This window comes from Tauraco erythrolophus, chromosome 6, assembly GCF_009769465.1.
Source record: "Tauraco erythrolophus isolate bTauEry1 chromosome 6, bTauEry1.pri, whole genome shotgun sequence".
NCBI classification, from domain to species: domain Eukaryota; kingdom Metazoa; phylum Chordata; class Aves; order Musophagiformes; family Musophagidae; genus Tauraco; species Tauraco erythrolophus.
The window spans coordinates 54937925-54960339 of NC_141470.1; the positions used below are offsets into that span (position 1 = coordinate 54937925).

General features: G+C 41.4%; 1 protein-coding gene across 5 annotated transcripts in view; it reads right to left on the reverse strand.

Annotated features, from left to right (window-relative positions):
- CCDC88C (coiled-coil and HOOK domain protein 88C) overlaps window positions 1–22415 on the reverse strand; it is a 99731-nt gene that overhangs the window by 51642 nt on the left and 25674 nt on the right. For all 5 annotated transcript variants that reach the window (XM_086614082.1, XM_086614081.1, XM_086614080.1 and 2 more), the window contains exon 4: window positions 6865–6934. In XM_086614082.1, coding sequence (XP_086470208.1) covers window positions 6865–6934 — 70 coding nt within the window. The remainder of the gene's footprint in view (window positions 1–6864; window positions 6935–22415) is intronic.

Sequence of the window (22415 nt, forward strand, 5' to 3'; positions counted from 1 at the left end):
AGTAGAATTCTCAATATCCAAATCCCATGTTATTAATCATTAATTCTTCTCTTCTGCAGACAGACATATTTAAAATGTGCTAGTTCACACTTCACCCTGTAAATACAATATTTGTTCATTTCCCTGCAGAATATCTAAAAACTGTTTTTGAAAGACGTACAATCTTTCTTATTCTTCTCTCCTCATCTAGCAGCATACATGGCTTGCTCTTTTCTGAAAAATTACTATTTAAGATACAAATAACATTTCCGTCAGATTGTTCTGTATGATTCTAATAACACAAGCTTAAATGTAGACAGCATCACAAAAAATCCCCAGCAACAACAAAAAAAGATCTGTTACTTCACGAACAGTTCCTTGGAGGGCACTACTAGCTCAAGGAGATACTTAGTCTGGTCAGAAGAAATTTTTTTCACTAAACTGAATTCTCATTAGAGTTTCAGCATTGGCTTTCATTCCGCATCAGCTTCAGAGCAGATCCAGACCAGGCATTAAACACAGAGCAGGCCTGTGGGACACGAGAGCAAGTTGCTAAGTTATGGAAAGCAAGTGACTCAAGTGTGTGTTTCATTCTCCCAAACTTACTCAGGGCAGAACATCTTCTCCATGAGAAACTGAAGGAGCAGCCATCAGGCTGCTTGCTCCAGATTACTAGACAAGTGTTCTAACCCTTGCATGTTCTGGGCACCTCCACCTGTTGACCATAAATTCCAATCCGTGCACCATGGCATCACAGTTACCCTCAGGATGAGCCTAGTGGCTTGAAATCACTCATTTTGGAAAACATCAGGGCTGCTTTCCAACAGTGGAAGCATCTATACCATCCTAAAGACATGCAAGCTACTTAACCCATTCAAACCACACTCTACCTCTCTGCACCAAAGATAGGAGGCTTTGCTATTCTCTCCATGAGATAACAGATGGGCATCGGTGATGCTGCAGGACCCTGTGAGGAGAAACACCTTCAGCTATTACTGCAAAGTACCTTAGCAAGGTCAACCCTGTTCCACCAGGGACTACCTTGCCTGGAAAAAACACTCCAAGACCTTGCCCCCATGCGGGTCCTCCCATCAGAAAGGGAAGGTGAGGCAGACACAGCAAGCCCCTTTGGCAGAGAAGGCCAAGCCAGAGTTTATAGAAAGGAGTGAGAAATTAAAAGACAAGATAATGAGATTTTTAGTTTGCTACTGTTCTAAAGATAACATTTGGCAGCCTGCTCTCCCCACTGGCAGCTTTCACAGAAAACTTAGCTGTCAGTATTTTTCCAAGATTTTTTTTTTAATAAATTATTTTATGCTTGCAGACATGCTATGCACATGTAATTAAAATGAGATTGTACTGCCTACTAGAAACATTTTTAAGGTTGAAGGGTCTACTTAGCAGATCTACTCTGCCAGCCACACAAGTGTTTCTGAACACCATGTGTGACTATTTTAGAGTTATACTTTTCTCAATTCCTTGGGGTTTCATTCAGAAGTCATCTCCCATTCAAGCTAGGTTTGAGTAACATTTTAAAGCCTCGTGGAACAACCTTATTTACAGGAGACATTTAGAAGAAATAGGGTATGAGTATGAAAAAAAAACCTCTACTAATCTGAAGTGCTTTAGTTTTTTCAACTAAACCTCAGAATGAGCCAGGAAGGGATTAATTACTCCTCTCCCCTTTCATCTCACCCACAGGAGGGCTGAGATACCACACACTTAAGTGCAGTGCCCAAGGTTTCTAAGTGAATCGGAAGCACATCTAGGATTATTACACAGCGCAGCAGCTAAGTTCTACACTCAGGACAGAGCACTTATCCTGTAAAGCACGTCAAACAAAAGCAAGCAATCTTTATTCCAAATTCAGTCATGCCTCCTGAACAGTCAATGCCTCTGTGGCATTATTCAAAAGGCTTGATTTGTGCTAATTTAGTCAGGTGGTAAAGTTTCTCGTGCACTGCATAAGCAGGAATGGGTAGGCTTCCCTGTGCTGGCTTACTGGGATGACTCAAGTCCTTCCTAGATGGCTGGGAAAGATGTCCACCGGGTCCACCCAGGGCTTATTAATTGACCTTAACAAGACAGCATCCTCCTATGACCTAGGATGCAAACGCTTCAGTGTGGGGCAACTCCTGGCAGACAGTTACCCACATGCTGAAATGAATGGATGGGATTCAAACTAGCACTTAAACAGAAAGGTGCTAATTCAAAAAAAAACCAAACTCTCTTTTTACATCTTTTTGAAAATTCCAGAGCAGCTGCTCTCAGGTCATGTTTGTGCCTGCAAGGGAACCAGCCACCTGGAGGATTTGCAGAAAGACCACCTGCTCCCAACTGCGAGAGAGAGCCAGGGGAGTTTCTGGAAAATAAAGGGAGGGAAAGCCCGAGCACCACCTGTGCATCCTAGGAGCCTCCCTGTGCCAGAGCCAGGAGAGCCCTCTGCTCTCACAGGGAACAGAGGGTGGGAAACAGATGGCAAGACTCAGGGAGAAGGCAGGCAGAGGGATTAGGAGAGACAATAACGAAAAAGAGGAGGGTCAAGGTACAGTGAGAACACAAATGACAAAAAAAAAAAATCACAAAATGAGAGGAGTAGGAAAGATGTCGGAGAAAATGGAAACAACAGAGCCCAGGGAGATGAAATCTTCAGCTTATGCCACTTCTTTCTGCACATTTCAACTTTGACGCTCCTCCAGCGGAGGAGATGAAGCGCCAGCACGTGTAATCCTACACGGGCGGCCAGTGGATGTGCAGACAAGGTGGGAAGGGGTGAAACACGCAAGTGCCATTTTCCCAACTGTAGCAACATCCCGTGTGAGAAAAACTTGAATGCTAAATTTACACTATTGAGGCAATGTTTTGTTATTAACTTTCTATTTTATGAACCTTTGTGCCTCTGTAGGATTGTAAAACAAAATGAGGAAGGAAACCAGACATGAAAAAATACCCCAGTGAGAGTAGACATCTTATGATTTTAAAGAAAAACAGCTTCTATAGACACTTATTAGCAGGGACTTTGGGCTCTCTCATTCATAAACTTAACAGGTCATTTGAAAAGGGGATCTAAATAGCAAAGTTTTTTTTAAGAGACAGAAATGAGCCTACTTCAGGCAAATAAACGTCATTTCCATTCTTGGTCTGAAACTACTCTCCACTCTGAAACACTCCACTACTCCTGGTGCAGTGGAGGGTGTCCCTGCCCATGGCAGGGGGGTTGGAACTAGATGATCTTTGAAGTCCCTTCCAACCCTAACCATTCTACGATTCTATGATTCTCATATTGAGCACAGGGGGGGTTGTGGCGCAGTAATGAATAAAAAAAAAAAAAAAAACCTGTTCAGTAAGTAAAAATATGGAAGACGACAAAAACAGAAAAAAAATTTAATGGTAGTAGCTGCCTACTGTACAGTGCAGCAAAGAGAATAAACCCTGTAATGTCAGCTGCATCATTCTGCAAGTCAGATTCCTGGGAAAACTTTCTAAATCCTTTAATTAAGCTTTCAAGTTTCTTTTCAGCTCCCTATATTCTAGAAAACAGTCAAAGCCTTTATCTTCTTACAAATATTTTTTCAACTTTTATGCCCATGGCCAAATGAACTGAAGTAAGCAAAATTGCCATGGCCTGGAACAAAACGATTTAGAGGACATGAAAGGAAGGAAAGCTCCTAAACCAAGCAGACATGTGCTCTCTCCTATGCAAAAGCCCAACTGCTACAGCATTTTTAGTGGTGGTAGCTCTGTTTTTCCAACAGTTTCGTGTTTGAAGTAGAGCTGCAGAAGCCCTCAGTAGTCCCAACTTTTGAGCGCCAAATGGAAGCTAAATAGCAAGAGCAGCATTCTCAGCTTTAGAGCTGTTCAGTTTATAATTTAATGCATGTAACACCACTTTTGGCTGTGTTTTAGAAGGAAAAAGTAAAATTTGCAGTTAGCACTGGTGAAAAGACAGCTCTGAAAAAACTCGCACTGCAAAACATCATGTGGGCTTGTTACAAGAAGTAAGTCACTGAAATTGCTATACAGTGTATCATACTGAATGATCTAACAGCTCTCTGGTCTTGGACCTATGGAGTCAATGCAATCATTAGGGTCTTCCTAGCTCAAACAATGCAAAGTAACATTGTATTTATTCCAGGAATGTAATCATGGGATCAATTTTTCCTCTAGTCAAGAGGGACCTTTCCTTCTGATAACCTATCTACAGAACGAGGAAGGCAAAACTGGGATTTCATCACTGCCTCTCAGATCCACCCCAGTCCTGCAGACCACCTGCACCTCAGTCTCCAGCTCCTAGTGCTCCCCACATTGCCCAGCACTGTCTCTGCAGATGCCCCCTCCAGGACTCTCTCCTTCCCTCTCAGTCTCTGTCCTGGACTGGATCACTGATACAGACAAAGAGGTTTCTCCTCTACCATTCTTGCCACTTAAATCTCCCAAATAACCATCTCCATCATCTCTTCTCCCCATAATGCTGTCAGCCCCAGCCTCCTCACTTCTGTCAGCTTTCCTTGGGGCTTCTCTGTATTCATGCCAGAAGCACTGCTTCCCATGCCGATGACTGCTTTGTCCTCTCATCTCTATTTAATCTGCAGCCCTCCTTTAGCTCTCTCACTGACAGAGAAAATCTCTCACTTGTTCTTCCCCTCCTAAGTCCCCTTGCCTTCCTCTCACTCCTCTCTGCAAGACACTGAGTAACAAAAGCATCAACCTGACAGTCATCTGGTCATCGCTCACCCACATCGCTCATCACAGCCTGCTCCTTCACTCAGCTTTTTTATTGGTTTTACCAGCTTCTCCTCAGCCTTCTCCTCCCTGTTCCCTCTTTCCAAGCTTCCTATCAGTCCTCAGCCAGGTTCCTCTTCCTGAAGGAAGTTCTAGTTCTCCACTTCTCTGTTTCTTTAACACATCTTACCAGTGTTCATCTACCTAAGAGTAAGATTAAGATGAGCATCTCTTGAAATCCTATCTCTCAGGCACTCTCCTCCTTAAATACATGCTTTGGAGCAAGTACATCTCAAGTCTTTCTTTGTTCACCACCTTCTACTGTTGTGTCTAAGCTGGAACTGGTTCTCAAAACCACTATATAACATGGTTAAACAAGAACTTCATATTTTTTAATACACACATACTCCATTAATTTTAGACATCCAGAAGTTACTTTCTTGCATTCTTCATCCTCTCTTCGCATGTGCAACAACGCCAATGATAAGTCAGTAATAGATAAAATAAATTTAAAGACCATATTAAAAAAAAACACCACACAAAACTAAACAAAATCAACCAACCACATTTTAAAAGATGTCAGAAAGTGAAGCAAAATTTCTGGTTGTAATTAAATGAGCTGGAAGATGGGAACACATGGATGACCCATATCTTTCCTACAAGAGACACATCAGGTACTTTCTTCAAAGAAAGAAAGATCTAAGGTGCTGAGAAAAAACAGCAAGTCAATGACAGGAAATTATGGCTAAATACAGGAGAGCTTTCAAGTGTGCAGCTTCCCCAGGAACCAATGCTGTGGTTACTGCACTGTGAGTCTCCTGCCCAGCTGTTGCTCAGGAAGGGCCATGACAAGAAACCAGCCTGCCTATTCTGTTGACACTTCGCCAGCACGGACACTGCCTTGCTGACCCAGATGTCTCTGTTCACGAGCTTTCTTGACACTAGTAGCCCAGGCTCTGCCCGTTGCCCATATGACAGCAAAAAGCAACCGCTCTTGTATTTCTGTTTTATTCTTCACCCATAATTCTCCTGTACAGGCCACTGTTAAGACTGGCATTGCAGGCTTTAATATGCTTGCTGAAGCCATAGGTGCCTTACTCTCAGTTTGATTTTACTGCAGAAGTGCCAAGACTATGAGTTCCAGTGATCTGGAAGTTAATATTCTTTTCTGATATAAACCCTTTTTTGCACATACACACATTACTGCTGCGAAGAGCAGCAAAATATGATCTTCTGCCAAGCTTTCTGCATTTGTTTGTTCTGGAGATGCCGATTACCACATCATTCCCCATCAGTGCTGACAGTTCATCCAGTTTTCCTTCTTTGGTAAAAACCAATACATTGTCCTTGGCACTGGCACGGGGCTAAAGCAAAGATAGAACGAGCATGCAAAAATAAAAAAAGGAAAAACCACAGCAACAAACCCTTTCATTTCAGAAATGTGGTTCTAAGGAGAAGTGAACTTTGCTTTCAGGCTAAACAACTTTCATTTTGTCTCACCAGGACACTGGACACGATCTCATTGGCTTCCAGGTCACTTTAGATGTCATACATCTCATGTGACAGATATCTTTGCCTAGACAACATGGCTAGCCAGATGTTTTTCTCCTTGTCAATTCTCTTTCTCACTTTTTCCAATTTGTCATATATGTATTTTTCTTTCCATCCTCATGTATTTTTCTTTCCACACTTCATTAGCAACAGTTCCTTCACAAGTTATGGTAATTCTGCAAGACTTTTCTGGTGTGTATGTACTGCCACAGCTGAACTGATTTTACAGGCACACAGGACAGAAAACCTGGAGCACAAATGATTCTCCTATGGCAGACTGTATCCTGGGTCACTTGTGGCAAGGAATGAAGAGACGTGGCTTTCAAGCAAACAGTTACTGCTCTGGCTTTGGCAAGAACTAGCTCACTATCACATGTGTATGATGTGCAAACACACATATATCAGATAGTTTATTTGTATGTATATAAATATAAGTGTTATGTACTAGAGACATTAAACTGTGAGACTCTGAGGTACTCAAATATTTGTGCTTTGTCTACAAATACATAGTTTGTTTAAAAGCATGTTTGTTATTTAAGAAAATTAAAAAACCCCACAAATTTTATTTAGCATTTCAGACGAGGAGGGTAGAGAACCCAATAAACTACTCACCACTAAGAGGATCTTTGCCAATCATCAAAACATTTGGTAAATTCATTACAATCAGCTGCTGGAGGACCTCCTAAACAAAAGAGAATAACAGGCAAAGTTCAGTGTGAAGGAATTCCAATCAATCACACCACAAAGAATACAGAGCTCCATCGATTACAAAGCTTTTAACGTGCTGGCAGGTCAGAGGTCACAAGAGGAAGCCCCACTTGAGAGAGAAATCACTATTTGAACATGGCATCAGGTTGCACAGCTAACATAACACTAACCACCTCTTTTAACAATGGCTAATATAGAACTTAAAGGGTCCCATGGCACTAATCAGGATAAATGCTCAGCCATGCCAGGCACACCCATCAGTCATGCCTTCACCCCAGGCATGACCTGTATTCATTTGATGCTCAGTATACTGCAGCTGTCATGTTCCAGGGCGTACAAACGCAGTGCATTCATCAGTTACCTAAGCCATTCTATGAAGCTTGCGTAATTCAAATTATTGGTCAAATTATTTCATAGGTCTGAGATTTTAATGATTGGCTGGGGAAGGAGGCATGGGTGAAAGCTATTGAACAGACACCTTGTACTGCTCAGAGAAACTGAATTTAAAGTTCTAGATTTGTTTGCATTGTTTTTAATGGGAAGTAAAACAGATTTAAGTATGTCATGAACCTTGTTTAAAGGTCATTTTATTTTGGGGGAGATGAGAGAAAGGAGATGCATTGCTTGGTCAGGTTCAATATTTAAATGTCAGCTGACTGAGGCTACCCTGAAATGACAGAATGGGCTTGAGGGACAGGAAAGGCTACAAGCCCTGGGACAGGAAAAGTAAAGGTGGACAAATAAACAGATTGCAAAGGGGACTCTGCATAGTAATATGCTCAGCCATGCACCCCAGTAACACATAGAGCACAGGACTACAGTTGTCAGCTTCACCCTGCAGTTACCAGCACTCACTTGTGGCGATGTGAATAAAACACTTTGCAGCCAAGCACTCATTTCACATAAAAAGTCTGGGAGGAAAATGGTTGTGTGGATTAAAGCACTGTGCTGGTATTCAGGAAACAAAGGCTTGCACATACAACTCTACCAAATGTTTGGCAGGTGCCTTTTCCCTGCTTGCCTCCGTTTCCTGGCCTACCTCTAGGCCACTGGGAGGGCACATGCATTGATACTTGCAGAGCATTCAGAGCCAGGGGAAAAAGTACCGCAGCTGAGCACAGAAACACATTTCCTGAAACAATCACCCATTCACCCAAACACTTCCCCTCCAAGTTATCCCATTGTTATTTCTCTGCTTTCAAAGTTGCCATAGAAAGAAAATTAAGCCTGATTGAAAGAGGAAATATTTGAGTGACCCTGCAGCATTTGATAAGTAATCAGAGTGGAAATTCTAAAAAAAAAAATTAAAAAAAAAAATGTTTGGAACATAACACATTTCGTTTTTCCCCCTCTGATCCATACCCAAAACACACTCCTCAGCAGCTTCTCTTTTGGACAAAGCAGAAATATCTCAGTGTCACAGCTGATGGGGTTTTTGGTGCTGCTAAGAAAGAAGGCTCTATAGACCTTCCTGCACATGAAGTTTGGCTACTGTGGATGAAGTATTCGCTGAGTCATTAGCCAAATGTGTTAAACAAAAGTTTGTTCACATCTGTTAAAACAGGTGCAAAACCTATTGCATTTAACAACACATGGCTGGACTGCAATATCTGCTGTGATGACACAGCATGGCATTAAGGCTTTAAAGAAACAAAAAAAAATAATCAGAATTTGCTTATACCAAAGTACTGAGCTTTAATCAACAATTTCCATGGCAAAAAAAAAAAAAAAAGAGAAAGAATTGTGCTTCCAGTCACCCAGCATGCGGAGCAGCACTGAGGCAGGAATGCATAAGGAATTTGCGTTGTCTTTGTGTAATCATCAGATCACTAGCTATTTAACTGGCAGACACAAAGATATAACAGCTAAACTTTTCACTGTTAACATTCCCAAAAGCTCCTTCTGCAAAATTATTTGAGTATACTATCCAACACAACCATGACTGAACATCCTCATAGCTGTCTGAACTTAGTATTTTCTGGTAAGAATCCGACAGTCACTGAATACATGCAGAAACAGCTCCGAGCCTGCGAAGAGTGATTTCTTAATTCAGATTGAAAGATTCGAATTGTTGCAAGAGGTGATACTCTGATCTGTTTATTTTTAAAATAAATTATTTAAACAGATAACTATCTTTATTGTTCTAATTGCCTTCACTGTTATGCAGTGCAGCTCACCTGTAGACCTCAACACTCCATAAAGGAAGGTCAATGTCATTGCCCTCCTTTTTCAAGATAAGGAAAGTGAGTCACAGAAACAAAGTTATTTCAGTTTAATAAACTATTCTCTGTTAACAGAGATCTACCAATGAATCATCCACTTGTACAGCTACAAGCGTGAGATACAATGCATTAACTGAAAGCTCTTACACTGACACTGATGAATTTAGCTCAGATTTTGTCCATGCTAAAAAACACAGAAAGTTAATAAGGCTCAGCTGACACCCAGTGACTGACTCAGTAGCTGGAATAATGTGACTGTGCCTCAGGTCCATTGTTTCAAATCCCACATCTGGAAATACAACCGAAGTCTCCTCCCCTAACAGCGAATCAGAAATTCTTCAAACCTCTATCCACTTATCTATATTTTCTTGCTTTTCTTATCTGAAGCAGCAATAACACAGGTTGAGATGCAAAATGCTGTGCCTCAGTCTGGCCACTCTGCTTCCTTCACATCTTACCATCTCCCCAAATCTGAAGACCCCAAGAAGTCAAACTTGGGCTTCAGGCAGGGAGCTGTGCTGTCACAGCTTGTAAACGGGTACCAAGGATCAAAGGGCTCCACGGACCGGACATCTCCCAGAGCACAGCTACACTGGACATTGGGTTAACCTGGACACACCACTGAAGCCCAGTCAACAACAGAAATGGTAGATAAAATGCAATGTTTCCCCACAAGGGCAGCAAGTTATTGTATTATATAAAGCGATGCTGCTATGCTTGAAATCAAACACAGCTCTGAGACACCACAGCAGAGAGAGAGAGTGTGCATGTGTCCTCCTGCCTCCAGCAACCGGCATGGCTAGGGGCAGCACACCCAGGTAGGAGCTGCTGGAGGGCAAGGCAGGGTTTTTAAACATTTTAAATAACCCACAAAACCCCACAATATTCTGGAGAGCGACTGTGCAAGCAAAAAATCTAACTCCTCCTGTAAGAAATCTTTTAATCATTTTTACAGCACAACTAAAGCTTGGTTTAAACAGCAAAGTTTACAGCAACAACATATGGTAACAATTTCCCTGATTATTAGAACAATTAGGATCTAAGCTACCAGCTTTACACCTAGACCATTAACTAAGTCAGACACCAGCTACTGCAAGTCAGGTGCCACCTCCCTCAGACTACCATTTGCCTTTTTTTTTTTTTATTGTTGCTAATGAGATGTCCATGAAAAAATAACATTGGTATTGGAAGTGTTATTTAAGGAATCCCTTTCAAGCACATCTCCACCAGGCATTAGCGCAGCGTCTGTAGGTGCCTGAAATGCTTCTCAGCCAAAGATCAGGACATTTTAAGTTTGAAGAGATTTATCCATAATCTCAGCTCTTTTGACAGCAGTAATGGTCACAAGAATGCATGCTTCTAGGTAGCAGGTCCACACTACCATCACAAAATAATAACATCAGCAGCCAAGCCTTATGCTACGTGAGCCAGACTCCCAAACTCAGTAGATAAAGCCCACGAAGATTTCTGCATGCAGTTATGTGACCCTGTTATTGAGGGCTTTCTAAGTGAAGGTCAAACTGGATGTTCAGTCCTTGATCGCTCCCTCTGCTGTGCTTGCCTGCAGAGATGAAGAGCACGAAGCAGGCCAAGGCAACCAGCAGATCTGAGCAACAAGAAGGGTACCGCCTAAGCCAGAGGTAAGTTTTGCTGAAAGCAGCTAGGCACTCCAGGACTGGACTCAAGAATTCAAAAACATCATTAATTTACCTAGAAATCATGAAGTTAAGCATAAATAAATAAATAAATGCTGCATTCTCATTAGCAGCCTTCTGGCATCTAAGCCCTTGCTGCACACTTGCTTCACGTTTGCAAGCTCTTTGCAATCACTTTTCTGAGAAAGGAGCTTAAAAAAAAAGACACAAGAAAAGCCTAAATTCCTCCACATTGATTCTTGCAGTCAAGGGCTTTAGCAAAAAAATCAAGATTCAGGATAAACTTCTAAGCATCAAGTTAAGCACTTAGGCTTATTAAAAGCACAAACAAACATACTCATTCCCTCAATCTAAAAGTTTCTAATTCATCTCTGGAGTGCTGAGGCGCATATTACCCGTGCTTTTTATCCCTCCAAGATCACACACCCCGGATGTTTGTTCTCTGCCCCAGACCATCAGGAGACATGCAGTGGCAGCTCTCGCTCTCAAGTCACCATGGTCACATATTAACGTTTTATTTACCTGTAACAGGCCCCTCGTAATTTTGTAGGATCAAAGTCTCCTTGGTCCATACTACACTTCAATACACATTTGCTTCTTAAAAATACATATGCGGGGGCATGGAATAAAATGGTCTTAAGGTATTATTCTTGGCTGCATTTTTAAGTGCCAATATAAGCGTGCCAACAGCTCTTGCAAAGAATGCATTGCTAGAAAAGGAGTAGGTAAAACTCCACGGCTGAGAGACCACACACATACAAGCTCTACACAGAAAACTTCCCCCTGCACTGCAGTACAGCACAGCATTAATGTAGAGTAACTACTAGCTTCCCATGCAGAATTAAATTAACCTCTGCCTGAATCCTAAACAAGAAGTGAGTACTAAATAAATTATGTAAGAGCGGCGGGAGTCTACCGGCCATTGTAATTCAATGCTCAAGCCAAGCAATTCCATTTAAGTATATTGCTTAGCTATAAAATGCTAATTGCCCAGCTGACTGGAAGCCAAATAGTGCTTTCCTACTTAAAATGCCCATGAGGAAAAACTATCACCAGCTTTATTTATACCAGCAAGAGCAAACACTACGTAGCCAGGGAACCTGGCTTACATTTCAGCTGCAACTCAGGCCAACAGAGCAGGAAAGTTCTGCAGAGTCCTATCTGTGCACTACAGCCAACATCTTTCTCCGATAACCTCAGTATGGATCTGATCTCACAAACATCACGAACATTGTTGGAGTGCGAAACATTTGGTGAAGGAAATACTACATGCTTAGATAAGGTCTCAGCAGGAGTCAGTGGCCATCTGCACCAGATGGGAGTCTTCCAGCAGCAGGATGGGGTGGCAGCTTTGTCCCTAAGCGTCTTAAGGTCCCTTTGGATGCTACCACAAAGACAGGCAAGGTGCACAAGTCCAAGGCACAACTGAACTCAAGTTTTTCTGGATCACAACCCTAAGGAAGAGTGAGCACTCAGGTTAATGATCGAGTTTTAACATTAAAACACATTTTAAACAGCAGACTGAGACACAGAGTTATTTTTTAAATATGGTTTTTCAAAGTCTCCAATTTTTTTAAATATAATAATGAAAACAAGTTATTCTGCAGCCTACAATAAGATTACGTTTTAAAACAAAAAAATAATAATTGTCTTCCATACATGTAAACTATTTTTTAAGTTGTTTGTTTGTTTTTATTTATTTAGCTATAATTATTTGAGGAGTTATTAATGGTGTCAGGGAAATAATTTTCTAGCAAGATTCTGTAAACTGTACAACAGGGTCCCACAAAAGATTAGTCAAGATGAAACAAGTTGCTGCAAGGGAACGACAAGGAAGCGAAACACAAACAGATCTTTTATTGAGATGTCTTCCATGTACATCTTACCACGTAAGCACGCCTGATGACACTATGCATGTGACTCAGTACTCACTGTTTCCCTGCCAACACATCATATACATGACAAAATTTGATTAAGAACTTTGCTCATCTCTGCAACAATTGTATTCGTTATGTGATGGACTAGAGGATTAGCTGTCTTTAAAGAGATTTTTTTTTTTCTGAAAACCAGCAAATTACAAAGCATGCTTCTAAAGACCCTTCAAGTGGAAACCCAAAAGCCACTAAAATAACTGTTGCCTCATCTGCTGAAAATAATCAGTTCTGACAATCGTATAGTGGAATCTCAGTGGGAGGGGATGTGAAGGAATCATACCTAGTCTCAGCCATGCTCAGCCTGTATGGGGTGCAGATGACAGAAATATACTCAATGTAGAAATATAAGATCAAGTTTTATTTAAAAAAACCCACAACAAAACCCAAAACCAATACACACATGTGATGTGGATGGTATATAGCAGAGTACCATTATTAAAAAACCTAGAACAGACCCAGGCACAATCATCCACCTAATTCATTGTTATGGCTCAGGTTTATTTATTATTATTATTTATCTGTTTATTACTTGTTTATTTTTTATTATTATCACTCCAATTCTTATTAGAGTAGTGCAGAGGTCACAACCAGGAGCAAAACCTTATCTGCTGCAAGCTATACAAATACACAGTGAGACATCCCTGGAACAAAGAGCTTGTCATATATATGCAAGACATCAGTAGGCTGATGAAAAAATTGTAACAAGCAACGGAGGAAGGAAATGAAAACAAGATTCCATGGTTATAATGTGATCTATTGTGTGCACTCTCGCTGCTTTATGAACTGGTTAAATCAACTGCTCCAGGCTGGCACAGAACTAAATCACTTCTGACATCAGAGGGCAAGGCGAGCAAGGCAAGTCCTGATAAAAACATTTGCTTTAAGATCAATTCAAATTGTTGACAGCGCACATTGTTTTCATCACATAACAAAAAAAAATATGTATATTTAAATGAAGGTACTTTTATATATGTAAAAAGTATTTTAGGACATAACTAGTTTTATTTCTAGCCCAGTAGAATAAAGAACGGTGAAGCTGCCATCCTCCCCCCACGCACACAAGTTGCAGAGAAAACAATACTTTTTAAAATCAAACTAAACGCACAAGTATACATTTACTTCAAAAATAAGAAATGAAATGTTCAATGGCTATGTAGCAGCAGATTTCCTACCCTAGTTTCGCTGACTTCAAGATGAATCACCTATGCTAATACAACAAACAGCTCTATGGTTGTGCCTAGTGGCAATATTGATTTGACCCAGAGAGGAGAAAATCCAATTGTGGAGCACTGTGTTCTCCTGCTTTTATTGCCAGCAGCACCTTTGACTAATTTACCTACTTTGCTGAAAATAAAAAGCCTATTGATTTATCCACAACCTCTGTCTTCAAATCATGTGCAAGTGACTTCACATGTTCGTAACAGCATCCAGACAAATTACTCTCGACTTCCATTTTATTTCATCTCAGATTTGTCCTGGGGTGGTTCATGCAGTAACAGGGAATAAGAAGCGTGCTGTGTTAAAGGCCTGTCGCTTGACATTACAAATAAAACCAGCTAAAATGCAATCCATCTGTTCAACACGCTTCCAGCTAATCTATGGTGGTCTCTAAGGACCATAATAATTTAGCCTAACACACATTAAAAAAAAAAAACCACCACACAGGCCATCAGAACAGACTTGAAGCACCTCTGAATTCTCCGAAACTCATCACCAAGCACACTCACTTGTTTTAAAAGGAAGTCAGTTTTCCCATACACAGTTTGAGCATATTTTGCTGGGATAATAAAGCCAAAAGTTTTCACATCAAACTCTAGAACTGAGCAAGTATATTTCAGCTTTCAACATCGAAGCCTGATACCAAAGCACGTCAGCCCTGCAGAGCTCCAAGGTACAAACTCTGCTCCACTGCCCTTCTTCAATGAAATGAAAAAATTTACAATATTAAAATACAGTTTGAGATAAAATACATCTTGAAACAAATACCAACTCAATAAAGGCATTTCTAGGAAGATTATGTACATGTTTTCTATCATTTCTCTTATTACAAGTATTTGTAAAGCTTTTTTTTATATGTTTATATGGAATAGTCACAGTAAACACCTAACCAGGCACATGATACTAGTTCATACAAAATACATTGAATTTGTTAACACAATTTCTACACTGCCATCATGAAGTGCAAAAATAATTAACTCAAGGCAAGCGTATGGTAAGTTGCAGGGCTTATTTAGGGGTTCAGAGCTAGAGCTCTGCATTGCAACTTCAGCACCGCACAGAGTCCCAGGCTCTGAAAGAGCACCAAGAACTCCAAAGAAGCAGCCGATCACTGGAGTAGCAACCATAATGCACTGTCTGAAAAAGCAGCAGCTGAAAGTACAGGAATATAAAGGAGTTAGAGATAGGAAGAATAGGAACACTGGTTACACATCATAGTAATATTGCTTTCCTAAAGATGAATAATGAGCAGAAGCTAAATAGTATAAACGTACACACATTTTGCACTTTCACCAGTATCATCAAGTCATTTATTAGTATAAATGTTGCTTGAAAGAGAATGATGCATATTGGGGAAAACAGCAAAACAAACTGTTAATTCCAAAAGGCATGTGTGACAAGAACTATTTTGAGATTCTCTGGTATAAATATTGAAAAGTCAAACCAAAGCCGAAAGTTTAAATAAGAAAACAAATCTGTGAAACTAGGAAAAAACCTTACAAAGCAGGGGAGGGTCACACACAAGAATGGGATACTTTCAGGATTTCTAATTAATTCCTTGTTACGAACAATATTTTACTAGCAAACAGAAGGCCTAACAGATGCGATCGAGTTTAACGTGAATGTACAATCAAATTTCATTGGTGACAGATAACAGAAGTAAAACAAACATCCAGGTTGGCTGTTACAAATCTGATACTCTTACATCCTGTTTGAAGCAGGAACTCACTAGTAATCTTCAGTCTACCCTTCAATACTCAAAAGACACAAGCTGCTTTCATAGAATCATAGAATGGCATAGGCTGGAAGGGACCTTAGAGATCATCTAATCCAACCTCCCTGTCATGGGCAGGGACGCCTCTCAACTAGATCAGGCTACTCAAGGCTTCGTCCAACCTGGCCTTGAACACCTCCAGAGAGGGGGCATCCACAACTTCTCTGGGCAATTTATTCCAAAGTCTTACCACCCTTGTACTGAAGAATTTCTTCCTAAGATCTAATCTAAATCTGTTCTCCTTCAACTTAAGCCCATTTCCCCTTGTCCTATCTGTTGGGGAAGTTTTCTGGCTGCTACATGGGCTACTACAATAGAAAGCACCTGTGCCTCGTCAGGACAGGTGCTGTGAGTCACGTTGGTCAGCCGGAGACCACGTGACTCATGGATGGTTAAAGGCGGGGCACTCCCAAGAGGGAGGGGGGCAGTTCCCTCCTGGAGACTGGAGTGGTAGGAGCCCCTGGAGAGCAGTGTCTTGAAGCTCTCTGTTAGAAGCCTTTGATTGCGGTATAGACCTTTGGAGCGAAACAAAGCCTTCTGATATACGAGGGGAATCACAACAACCTTCTGGGTTGTGATTCCTGAAGAACGAGATACCAGCGGTCCGCGACACCTATCAGTGGACACTCTTGTAAAAAGTCCCTCCCCAGCCTTCCTGTAAGTTCCCTTCAGGTATTGGAAGGCAGCTATTAGGTCCCCCCAAAGTCTTCTCTTTTCAAGGCTGAACAATCCCAGCTCCCGCAACCTGTCCTCATAGCAGAGGTGCTCCAGCCCCTGGATCATCTTTGTGGCCCTCCTCTGAACACACTCCAACAAATCTATGTCTCTCTCATGGTGGGGACACCAGAACTGGACACGGTATTTGAGGTGGGGTCTCACAAGAGCAGAGTAGAGGGGGAGAATTACCTCTCTTGACCTGCTGACCACACTTCTCTTGATACATCCCAGGATGCGCTTGGCCTTCTGGGCCACATGAGCGCACTGCCGGCTCATGTTGAGCTTCTCATCTATAAACACCCCCAAATCCTTCTCTTCAGGGCTACTCTCAAACTACTCTGTGCCCAGTTTGTATTTGTGCCTAGGATTGGCCTGACCCAGGTGAAGGACCTTGCATTTTGACTTGAAGCTCATGAAGTTTGCACTGGCCCAATTCTCAAGCCTATCAAGATCCCTCTGTATGGCATCTCTTCCCTCAAGTGAGTCCACGGCACCACACAACTTGGTGTCATCAGCAAACTTACTGAGGGTACACTCAATGCCGTCATCCATGTCGCTGACAAAGATGTTGAACAGCACTGGACCCAGAACAGACCCCTGAGGGTCACCGCTTGACACTGGTCTCCATGTAGACATCACACCATTGACCACAATTCTTTGAGTGCTTTACCTTGTCACTCACTAATGCTGAGTAACATCCTACTGTCTCAGTAGCCCTCTTGAGTGCTATGGGGTCAGCTCACTGAGAAAAGTATTTCTCATTAGCAAAAGGTGCTATCCCTTGCCTTTACTACATCCAAACATCCTCAGAGTTGTTCAAATACAAGTTAGTTAAATGCTTAGAAATAAGCATAGACATGCTCAGTCTTTCCAGGATAATGCTTCCTGAATAAACAAGATTTAATTCATGTTACATTGGTAAATTATTTTGAGAAACTTGAATGGATGGTGCTGGAGAAATGCGGACAACATCACCTAGAAACTGAGGAAGAGTAAATGCATGAACAGTGATGACCAACTGGGATTTTATGGGATAAAACACAGAATCAAAATAGTTTGGGTTGGAAGGGACCTTTAAAGGCCACCTAATCCAACCCTCCTGCAATAAGCAAGGACATCTTCAACTAGATCAGGTTGCTCAGAGCCCTGTCCAACCTGACCTTGAATGTTTCCAGGGATGAGGCATCTACCACATCTCTGGGCAACCTACGCCAGTGCTTCACCACTCTCAATGTAACATGTAGGTTATTGGTTAACATCGCTTGCTTTGAAATGCATGAAAATCTTTCAGTCTGTAACTCAGGAAAAATAGTAATTCCAAGACAATTTTTTTCTCTCAGTGAAGTAAAGGGTTGTGACAGGGCTTGAAGAACACCACAGAGAGAACTCAGCAATAGGTCTGTTAGTACTCGTCCTACTCTCTCCCCCACACTCCCCTAACATATAAACGTGTGCGTGTGTGGGGAGAGAAAATCACTTAAGTTCAATTTAAATTGACCGATTTCCAAAAGCTTAAAGATTTTTCAACCATGAGTTTCCAACAAGCTTACACCTTCTTGTGCTTGGGCAACTTATAGGCAACCTAATATTGAACAACAAGTTAATGTTTCAGAAAGCATGTGAATAGTCACTATACCATTGGTTTATTATCTAACTTCAACAGAGGACAGCAGCACAGGCAAGAGAGCAGTCCTTGAGCCATCTGCAGACAACTGTGTAAAAATCATGTTGGATTTACAAAAGAGGGAAGCTTTCAGCTGGTCTGAAGGGAAGACAATGAGGGTGCAGGGACCAGCTAGCCCACCCTGCAAGGATGCCTGACCAAACAGCAAGATGCTATGGGACATATGAGGTGGCTGGGGAAGTATAGGGAGGGAAAGATTTTATTGATAATGTCTGTAGGTTAAAACAAAACCAAAGGAGCTCATATTGCTATTCATCTGATTACATTAGCTGCTTTCTCGTTCATCTCCTGCAACAACCAGACCTTCTCATCACTGAAAGCTCTCTCTTGCAGGCAAACTCCTGTTACCAATCAGTTACCAGGGGCATTAAAAACTCAAATACCAGAAATGCAGAGTCTTCACAGTTCACTCCTGTCAAATACACAAGAAAACTTTGAGGGATACTATTGTAGGTTAATGTTATGAGCTTTCCAATTGTTTTGAACTAGAATTTATATCCAACATCATTATCTCAACATATAACTACATTATCAGTATCATCTATCTAACATCAACAAGTTCAACAAACACCCAGGTAGTCCCTAGCCAGGAGATTTTTCCATTGTAGCAAGTCTGCAGTTTTTTTCCTTAAGGCAAGTAAAAGCGAGAAGCTTCAAGTCTGACCAGATAGTTTTCATGCACAGATGTACTGGGGGGTTTCTCTTTATAGCCACCAGGTTGCCCCAGGCAGGTACCATGCAAGGGATTTCAAAGGCCGTCAATGTTTCTTGCACCGTACAGGTGGAGAAGCTGCAGTAAATTTCATGTGGCTTTCCTAAAGTAATCCAAGCACTCTTGTGAAAGAAAACACTCCCAGCATTTACTGTGTCAATCACCAGTTTTACCATTAGCACTGCTGTAGTTTGGAAGGGGGAGGAGGGGAGGCACGGAGAAGGAGAGGAAAAAAGAAAGTGAAAGAGACCATGGAAACTAGAAGCAGTAAAAACTAACAGTGAATAAAAAGGGAGAGAAAAAGGGAGAGGGCAGGGAGAAGAAATGAGGGCCATGCCCTCAAAATAGCCTCTGGGCCTCTCATCATTCCCTTTCTGGATTTTCTATGCTCATTTGTTTTCAATAGCAAACAACCTTTCTATCTGTAGAGTTAGTGTGTCCCCCTTAGAGAGGGGAACAGTTACCTGCAGGGAGGGGATGCAGCTGAGCTTGGCTATTCACAGAGTTTACTGCCAATAATTTGAACCTCGGCAAAGCTGAGTCAGGCATAACCCAGGAAATTACCAGGTCATGCTGCCAGGAACAGCCTCCTGGGCTTGCCCAACTTGTTGCCTCCCCCTCGGACTCACCTCAAGAAGACCTTTCACTCGCATCTGATCACTTTGTAAACTGCCAGCCTGGAGCTACCATGATAAACAGGGATGGGGTTTCACGACACAGCCCTCAGCAGCCACCCAAGGCAAGAGGGTCCAAGAGGGTACCTGGGGCAGCCCCAGTACATCCTCAGCTTCAGGACACTAGGGCTCAGGTCCCATCCCGTGCCATCCCCATCTCAGCCAAGTTCACTCGTTGCCCTTGTCTTTTGGACATCCTATAATAACAGAAATACTACACTCTAGAAGAAATGAACATACACATATGTATATATATATATGTTTCTGCCTCTTCTCCCCACTATTACTATACCTGCTCAAACCTGGGACAAGCAAAATCATTCTAGAAACATCATTAGATTTCCTATACATAAGACTGCCACGTTCGAACATTCAGAGTCCCATGGCTCAGCAGCGAGAGCATTAGGACTTTTACCCCACACAGCAACAAGCTGGCTTCTTAAACACACACTGAAGAGTCTGCAAAAGCGATAAGAAAAAGTACGACACTTTGTATACTTGATAAAATTTAAGGTTAGTCTTTCGGGGTCAGGAAAATTCAGCTATTCGAGCTATTTTGAGTGTGAAATTACACAAAAAAAGAGTTACTCCAACACTTTTTTTAAAAAAAGAGAAAGGGACATCTCAAACATTTTGAACCAGTATGGAAAAACCACAACACAAAGTGCTGTGATACATTAAGATTTTAAATCTGCAATCACTAAATCCTCCCTTATGACAAATTTATCCTCTACACACTTACAAAAAATCCAGTTACCTTCCATGTTCTATTTCTACTTTATGTGCAAGGGAAAACCATTAAAAACTAACAGTGAAAACTCACCAAGCCACAATGAGTCCACAATTAAGATCTCCTTACTGTTGCAACTGCACAGCAGGAGAAATATTTCATGTTCAAGAAGAAAGAGTTATGGTAAAAAAAAAAAAAAAAAAAAGAAAAAGACACTTCCAAGAGCTGCCATAATTTCACCTATACACAGAACAGGAAATAGCCAATGTCCCTCTGTGGCAGCTGCTAGGCAAAATTTACTTAATGGTAATCCAGGCTATGCATTCACACACACACGCATACTTGCACATGCAAACATTCTCTCAAGAAGAATTTTCAGTCTTGCCAGTCCTTAACAGTGCTTCTTTAAGTATCTGAAATGACTGATTAACCCTGCTTAATACAATCTGTGTAATCTACTGTGAATCTTGCAGATAACTCATAACTGTTAACATTAATTAACTCAGCAGAGCTTTACCCTTCTTGCTCCACCAGCCTCATACCACAGACCTCAATTTAAGAGTTGTCTTTCACAACAGCCCCAGCAGACATCTTAGGCAGAGTTAAGCAGCAATGGAGAGATTCCGATGTAGAAAACCTACTTAAATAATTGGTGTGCATTTTTAAAGACAACTATCTCCCCATCTTATACTTTTCTTCATCAGTACTCACTGGTAGTCAGGCACACATAATGCATACAACACCCTGGGAATATCCGTAACATCTTAAAAAAAATGTGAAGGGTGCAGTTGCATCCTAGAAGATCCTTTCTTAATGCCATCTGTCACAAACAGAGGAAAGCTGTGTCACTGTTATTATTAACATTCAGGAAAGATTAACTTCTAATACTCCTGCTATGCCAGTTTTAAGGCTTCTGATCACTGGATTTTCTATGTCAATAAAATACAATTTCCTTTTAAGCTGTGATGTTTAGTATTTTCCTGAAAGTGAATCTCATCTATCATGCTTATACAAAAGCCTCACCTATAACCAAAAGAAAAAGCAACTTTCAAGACCTTATATTTACTGAGCAAAAGCTTAAAAATGGTCACAGAAGTTTCAAAAAAAAAAACAGCCAAGAGCCCTCAAACACAAGGAGTTGCTCTGGCTACAGGCAGAAAAAGCAGAACTGTGTACACTACCAAACCCCTTTTATATTACTAGTGTCATTTTTCAATTATGCTTCTTAATCCTCAGTGTCCTTTAACAGCACATGAAGGTGGCAGGCATATACGTTCCTAGGCAAGTTCCAAGCTGCCTCACATGTGGATCCTATCTCTCACCTACATCAGCAGAGCTCAGGTTTACTATTTAAGCAACATAATCGAGGGAAACTTAATATGACATATCAAGTGACTTGCACTGCCTATCAACCAGATCACTAAACAACAGCAGTGCAACCGTGATGGGCTGGCCTCTCAGCCAGCTAAAAGCAGAAGAGGGGAGGATAAATCCCCAGAAAGGTTGCTCCAGGCAAGAGCGATTCAAGCTTCAGGCTGCAGAAAAGAGCAACACCTCTTCCAGTCTAGCACATTTGGACTGTGTTGCTCTGTAAAAATAAAGATTATTAGAATTTTAAAAGATAAATGTTACACAAAAGTTTATATTGTTGTTGCAACTACTCAGCAGCAGATCTAAGCCTAGCAGCATTCAAAGCATGCTGAACCTCCCTGATGGTCTTGAAGAAGTCTGACTTCTAGAAGCAGCCTCAGTATAAATTTTAAGGGGCACTACAATCAGGGAAAGGTAGCACAAGCCACATTTTTATCAGCAGAGAGCATTTACACCCTTCACCTCAGTGAAGCACAAAACCTTGCAAGGACATCTAGCTGTACAACAAGGAAAGAAGCAATGTTAGATCCATTGCAAACCCCAAAATGTTGATGATGACAGGTGCTGGACTAAGGACTCTCTTGTCCTGGTTTACACATAGCTTTTCACATAACTTATTAAAATTGCTCTGCATCATTGTTTAAACATACTTTGGTGGAGGCATTGAGTTACTTTGACAAACCTGTTTTTTTGCTGAGAGCATTACGAATTGTTTTGAGTGATGAATGGCCGATCAGAAACTGGAGCTCCATGGGAATTAGTGC